Below are 7,500 nucleotides of genomic sequence, written 5' to 3'. Positions count from 1 at the left end.
AAAGACCCGTGATGGGCAGAAACAAATCAGATACAAAGAGAATGGCAGTCTACAAGTCATTCGACAGTCTACAAGTCATTCGACAGTCTACAAGTCATTCGACAGTCTACAAGTCCACAACAGGTTCAGCTTGAGGATCAACGTGCAAGACAAGCAGCCTCCAGGTCAGCTGAGAGTATTGAACAGACACGGGCTTGGCTTGAGGATCAACGTGCAAGACAAGCAGCCTCCAAGTCAGCTGAGAGTATAGAACAGACACGGGCTAGGCTTGAGGATCAACGTGCAAGACAAGCAGCCTATGGATCAGACGAGACTACACAGCAGACGCAGGCTCAGATTGAGGATCAACGTGCAAGACAAGAAGCCTCCAGGTCAGCTGAGACTCAGAGCAGACATGGGTTTGGCTTGAGGATAAATGTGCAAGACAAGCAGCCGCTGGGTCAGATGAGACTACAGAGCAGACACAGGCTTGGGTTGAGGATCAACATCAAAGACAAACAGGCTCCAGGTTAGTTGAGACTCGAGAGTAGATGGAGGCTCGGGTTGAGGATCAACGTGTAGGCCAAGCAGCCTCCGGGGCAGCATGTTGGGCATTCTTAGAACATGAAGCATTTCAATACAAGTCCAGGTGCATTTTGCAACGTCCAAAATTACTAATTAATACAAAACCATACAGCCAAATTCCCCAATTTTTTATCCAGGAAATATTTTAATACATATTGCATTGCATGTCTCCTGGTGCAACGCCGGGTACTTCAGCTTGTATGGCCATATAGTATGCATTAGCTGCATTATATTAAGATGCATACAATGAAATAACCAGTGAAGCTTAAGGCTCTGGACAATGGAATTTCAGAAATGTCTTTTTTCCTCAGAGCCAAGCAATGAAATGGAAGTGATTTGTCAAAGACTGCTTGGGACTTGCATTCCATTCCTTCACAAGCTCACATTTCCCACCTGTTTCCTTTCAATAAATTAGCAAACTTTTACATAATGGCGAAAAGAGCATTTATTTTAAACACCTCATTATTTAGTATGGCATTTGGTGCATGGTGGAGGATATTTGATCAATTTTATGTGAAAGAATATATGATAAACCCAACAGTGGAAGAGACTTTTTTGACATCTATGGCTGATTTGGACCTCATGGACATGCTCCCTTAGTTTGACCTTTCAGGTGTCTGTACAAATCGCTCGTGTAACCAGAGAGCCATTTTCTAACTTAGAGCCATTCTTACTCAGGTCCTTACTCAGAGCCATTTTCATATACGTACACACCCACCAAATAGAGGACAAGCTTTCTTATCTTATTGCATAAATCTTTATAAACCTTCCACTATCTAACCTCCCATTAGAGCATCACATCCTCTTCTTCTGTTGTTTGCAACGAAATGTGAGTGGAGGTCTTCTTAATTGCTATTATGTGTTAACTTCGTTTGGATTCCAAATAACATGTGAGTTGTATATCATAAGCTTTTCCAAGAAGCAACACCTCCATCTTTAACTGCTGGAGATGCTGACATATCCACTTAAAGCAGAGATACTTGGAATTCCTCCTGGCGGATGAATGGGAAGGAGGGATCGTGGCTTTGCAAGATAATCGCATGTTATCCTTTGAATAATAGATAGACTGCTGGAATGCCCGGCATTAGGCAGCACTCAGGTGACCTTCACTTGCATCATTGTGTGCTTGTAGGTCATCACCTTGGAAACTGAGCTGGAGGCAGCCAATGGCAGGATGCTCAGAGCTTTGGACATCTTTGCTCACGCACTGAGGTTCTTCAGGGAGCGTGCGTTGCAGGTGACAATCTTCCTCCGGACATCTGCTCGCTGATATACACAGCACAGGAAGGGTTGCAATTTGTAGCATTGATAGAAAAAAAAGGTTTTTGCATCTTTTTTTCACATAATGTTACAAAAGAAATCTTTGATCCATTCTTTGATAAAACATTTGTATAGTTGTTTTAATACCATTATAAATCACCGACTTGAGGACCATATATATAAATATATATATATATATATATATATATATATATATATATATATATATATATATATATATATATATATATGTTTTTTGTCGGGTTTTTTAATACTACGCACATAGATTTGGTGTAATTTTTGATCTCCCACCACCCCATCATCATTCAACTCCCCTGGTGTATGATGTTTTACAGATGAGTGCTCCCATCAACTCTTCCACCCATCCTCCTCCCCCATACATTCCATGCAAACACCTGCCCACCGCCCCCCCCATCTCCCCCTCCCTGCTTCATAAATACTATGATCTCCTTGGTTAAAGCAATAAATAATTTAGAAATCAACCTGAATAATGCCATCTGCAGGAGCTCTCCGAACAGTCGACGGTGGATTTTGAATCCACGGAGGTGAGATGGGTCGTGACGGTGCCAGCAATATGGAAACAATCGGCCAAGCAGTTTATGCGAGAAGCCGCATACAAGGTAAGGATTGTAAACCTCAAGCCTGTAATGTGTCCACCAAATGAGCCTTACCTTTAAAGCCAGAGTGCTGAAAAGCAGAAGCCACCAGGGTGATTGATAATAGCGAAACGAAATTCTATTTCTGTTGATGGACGAGTCTGAGTGTGTAAGAAAGAATGAAATGACCGACCTTTGGTGGTTTCCTCTGATTGCTGAGCTTTTTCCGTAAACACTTTCACAGCTTGTTCAATAGAAACTTGGTTTGTAGTGCCCCGTAGAATGCATTTCTTCATAAACTGCCGGAATGGTGCGCCTCATGATGGAAGGGAATTTATTTTTCTTCAATCAACATACCTCAGGGGTAACTGCCACTCAGGTCCATCCCTCTACTCTGTAGATATCTGACAGTAATCAAAATAAAAATTCAAGGCACAACCACAATAACAAATCTCCGATCATTGATACCTGTGTGCTTAAAAACATCATTATACTCCATTATATGCTCCAATCAAAGCACCACTTCCCAAAGGAATGGGCACTTGAATTTGAGTGACCTTGCAGTTACCAAATCACAAAACATCCTCTATCGCTCCCCATATGCTGATGAAACAGAGACTGGTGATGTGATACAGCTGGCAGTCAGGAGTGGAGGAAAACAATCTACTCTTATCAGACATAACCATGGTATGGCCGAGTATTGGGTTTCGGTTAAGGTGGCTGGTTTGAGATCTTAGGGTCTTGAGTTTGAGCCCCTGTCGTGCTGTTGAAATAACACCAGGTGGGTTGAGTCAGCCTGTCATCCTTCCGAGGTTGGCAAAATGAGTACCACCTCGCTGATAACAGGGTGCACTGCATCAGTGGTACAACCGTGATTCCAGAAATGATGCAACCAGAATCCACAGGCTGCTTACGAAAACAACAATAACCATGGTATGTTTGCTTCAAAAAGCGAGCATGAGCAGATGAGCTGACAGTTCAATGCAACATTTTGCCTCAATATTACGTGCCATGACTTCTCTGGTCTCGGTCTCTTTCTCGATCAATCCCTGGAAGAAAACATTTCCAACTAAAATTGCTGTTCTCGTGTAGTGCCAGCTGTGGTGCAGCATCGTGGAGCATGTAGTCATGCAAGGGAATCAGCATTCCTATGGAGTAGATGTAGAAAAAATATTCAGTGAAGTTGTGAAGGGCTCATTGTCGTCCACTTAAAATATAAAGTGTCTGCAGAAATTGTAATGTAGTAGTTTGTCATCTTGTGCAATACTCAATGTCTAGTAATTCCATCATTGTTCCTCTTCTATGGAGATGGAACATCCACCTTGCTTTCATTCCACTGATGATGCTCATAGCAATCGGATTTTGTAAAGTGAAGACAAGTGAGCGTGCTCGAGATTTGGAAAACATCCACTGCCCAATATGTGACCCGAGTCATGCCCTTCAGAACGTAGAGGTGTCGTGGGTGGGTTTACATTCATTTGAATTTTATCGGTTGATAAAAACACCAAACTGAAAGGTTGGTGTTTTGGGGTTAAAGTTCGGGTTAGGTATAGTCGATGTATGCCTGCGATCAATCGCCTATTGCATCTGCTGCAGGTCAAGACCTGCAGACATCAACACCTGCCTCTTGACCATCCTTTCTCATTTATGTTTGAACCCAAGAAAACACAAAACTAAAGTTGTATCTGACACTCAATCTGACCTTCACAGAACCAAGTATACCATTGAACCATTATATACCCAGCCCAACACTAACATCACCAAGCTGAGGATCAGATCGACATGGACATTCAGTCCAGAGAAAGTATACCTTCCTTGACATGCTCCTGGACTGCATCTTTCAACAGAGAAGACCAACCCTTTCCTTACTGAGGATCGTGCCGAACAATCTGTACATTCCATATAAGAGCCATTGGCAAGTCGATGAGGCTGCACCAATCACAGGCATTCCAATCATTGCTTTTATCTAAATGGACCTCTTTCGGGCAAAGCCCTGTGAATCCGACCATCTGCTGAAGTTTGTTCAACTTCTTTCATTGTAAGTTTGTGAATTTTTTATTGTATTTTTTTTTTGGGGGGGGGGGTCTCTCGACATTGTCGAGTCTCGTATGAGAGCTAACACACAACGCACAACAAGGGGGGCATGAGACAAGAGGGGCAGGAGAGGGAAGGACAAAACAGTGGGGAACAGAGACATTAGGAGATCTGTGGAAGGGAGCTGGATGGGGAGAGGAACACTGGGCATACAAGATGGACACCACAGGAACTTTCGAGAAGGAAGGCAGTAAATTTGAAGGAGATAGGTTTGGGGTGGATTAGCGGGGGTAGAAAAGATCGTGACTTTGAATGGGGGAAGATAGGTGGTGGTGAACAGCTGTTTTGAAAACCTGGAGGGAAGAATGGAATTGAAGAGAGTGTGGGAGTTTATTCCAAAGGCGGGAAAAAGAGGAATGAAAGAGTGAAGGTGAGCAGTGGTTCATGGTTTTGGTAGTTTTGCCAGAAGGGGGTTGCTGACGGGCCTTGAGCACCCTGCGGAAATATAGGGGGGGGGACAAATAGACAGAGCAGGGGGGTGGGGGCGAGACCAGAGGGGAGATGGTAGAAGCCAGAAAGACCACCAACCTGCCTGTGGTGAGAGAGGGTGAGAGGCCCAAAGATTCAGCCTCACCGCAGGAGATACCAATGATTCTAAATGCCTTGGTTTAAACAGCATTAAGCTGAGAAAGGTGAGAGGTGGGAGCACCAGCCCAGAAGGGAGAGCAGTACTCCATCAGGCTGCAGGCAAAAGCTTTTTATATGGTCAGGAGCTCAGGTGGGCCGAGGAAGGACTTTGCACAATGGAGTCTTCCCAGTCGACGACTGGCTTTGGAGGTGAGGTTGGAGATGTGGCTTTCCCAGGAAAAACCATGGCAGATAGTGAGACCCAGAAACTTTAATGAAAGGACTTCTTCCAGAGGATTGTTGAGAAAGTGGATGTGGGTGGGGGGGTTCCAAATGTTCTTTTCTGAGAGACAGAGTGAGAGTGTGAGATTTGTCAGGATTGAAAACCAAATTTCATTGGTTATGGTTTTAAAATAATGTCAAATAATGTTTTGTTTGCATGTTGAAAGGTTGTATAATTTTGAAAATATATAAATATGATGTTGAAAGGTTGTATTATGTTGTATAATTTTGATCTGAAAGGGGTCATCTCAATATATCATGTGCAAAAATATCAGAATTATGTCAACCTCATCTCCTTTTACCCAAACCTCCACTGTCATTTCCTTCCTTAATTCCCATTTTCTCATTTAAATCCCTCCCTGCACCCCCACCACATACCTACTATGTGGATTACCCTTTATGTCATTGAATTCCATACTCTTTCAACAAACTGTCGGTTGAAGGGAACAATAAATACTCAAATTCCTCACATCCACAGGGCAATATCACTAGCACTCGACACAACCATTCAAAATGGGCAGTGTGACATAGCCATGTGGATTTGCAAACATTTCCATCAACACAAAGAGATTTCACGTCCGACTTCAGGAATTCTCTGAAAATAAATATAGCGTAGACATATTAAATTCGTGAAATGTAATTTGGGGAAAAACATATATATTAAGATATGACACACCCATAATGGGCCCAATATTCGTTTCCTCTGCAAGCTTCCTTGGATTGAAGTCGGACCACCCTGTTGCTCCTATTCAGGCTGGAATAGCTTCATCACAATTCCCAGAACAGCTACTGATTGCACTTGAACCTGAAGCAGCTTCAATCTATTGCCGCAAGCTGCGGATCAGTCAGCTGGCTGACATCTCGCTGGGTGGTGGAACGGGAGGCACCACCTTCGTTGATGCAAACCTTCCAAACGGTGTGTGACCCGAGCTTTGAGTAATATGCATAGATTACATTGTAAGATGATGTGTTGGTATAAAATGCAGGGTTATGTGGGGGTTGTTCAAAAAGTTACACAAACGAGACACTTATAATGGTCTAAGAGGTGCCAAATAAAAGTGGTGTGTGTGTCAATGTTTGTGTGTGTGTGTGTGTGTATATGTATATGTATGTATATATATATATATATATATATATATATATATATATATATATATATGTATATGTATATATATATATATATATATATATATATATATATATATATATATATATATATATATATATATATATATATATATATATATATATATGTGTGTGTGTGTGTGTGTGTGTGTTTGTATGTGTGAAAGTTGCTGTTGTTGGCTGCTATCTCCATATGTTGGTGCGTTTCAGGAGACGGAACAGAGGTGGACAAGATCTCGAAGTATCCTCCACTTCCATTTACATGTGTGCATGCGGGATAGAATTGTGAGGGACAGAAATGAAACGAAATGGTATTCGTCGAATAAATATCCCGTGCAGTCTTGAGAAGGACTTGGTGTGAGCCAACTCTTTTGTGTTTTTTAAGGTTGTTGTTTTTTTTGATCCAATATGGCTGCCATACTTTACCACATGACCAATGAAGTCATCTTTATCAAATAATCAGGTAAATGTGTATAAGTTATACTTTGAAAAGTCTGCTGCAGAGTACATTCATATAAGCCTCCACAAAGGAGCTTTTAGTCTCGTTCTTGAGTATTTTCATCATTAACAAGGCTGATATAAACGTCACAATAGATCACTAAAGTATAAATCAGGAGATCGCTTTTTTTCACCAGCCGAGCATAACAAAGGCTAATGCGATGACAATGATTCGAATTTTTATGATTTATAATTTCAATATGCACTCAAATAGTCATGTAGCATGTGGTAAAGTTTCCATTTCCTCCGTTGAACGGTTTTCAATGTACACTCTTAACAAAATAATACCTGAACGTACATAATATGTACACACACATGACCGATTGCTTAACACACTTTTGGCTTTGTGAGTGTGGGGTAATTATGGGATTATAACCAGTCACTCTCCATAAACAACTATTTAATGATGTGATTATAACCCAGTCCCACTCCATAAATAATTATATAATTTTGGGTCTATAACCCAGTCCCACTCCATAAACAACTACATTGT

General features: G+C 41.6%; 1 protein-coding gene across 5 annotated transcripts in view; it reads left to right on the top strand.

Moving 5' to 3' along the window:
• HSPA12B (heat shock protein family A (Hsp70) member 12B) overlaps positions 1-7,500 on the top strand; it is a 113,875-nt gene that overhangs the window by 63,927 nt on the left and 42,448 nt on the right. For all 5 annotated transcript variants that reach the window (XM_085848010.1, XM_085848012.1, XM_085848014.1 and 2 more), the window contains 3 exons: positions 1,697-1,801; positions 2,349-2,465; positions 6,138-6,300. In XM_085848010.1, coding sequence (XP_085704136.1) covers positions 1,697-1,801; positions 2,349-2,465; positions 6,138-6,300 — 385 coding nt within the window. The remainder of the gene's footprint in view (positions 1-1,696; positions 1,802-2,348; positions 2,466-6,137; positions 6,301-7,500) is intronic.

This window comes from Eptatretus burgeri, chromosome 12 (genome assembly GCF_056783735.1).
Source record: "Eptatretus burgeri isolate ZD-2024b chromosome 12, Ebu_testis_v1, whole genome shotgun sequence".
Lineage (NCBI taxonomy): Eukaryota > Metazoa > Chordata > Myxini > Myxiniformes > Myxinidae > Eptatretus > Eptatretus burgeri.
Note: the sequence above shows the minus strand (reverse complement) of the source record. Positions and strands in the feature narration are given on the sequence as shown.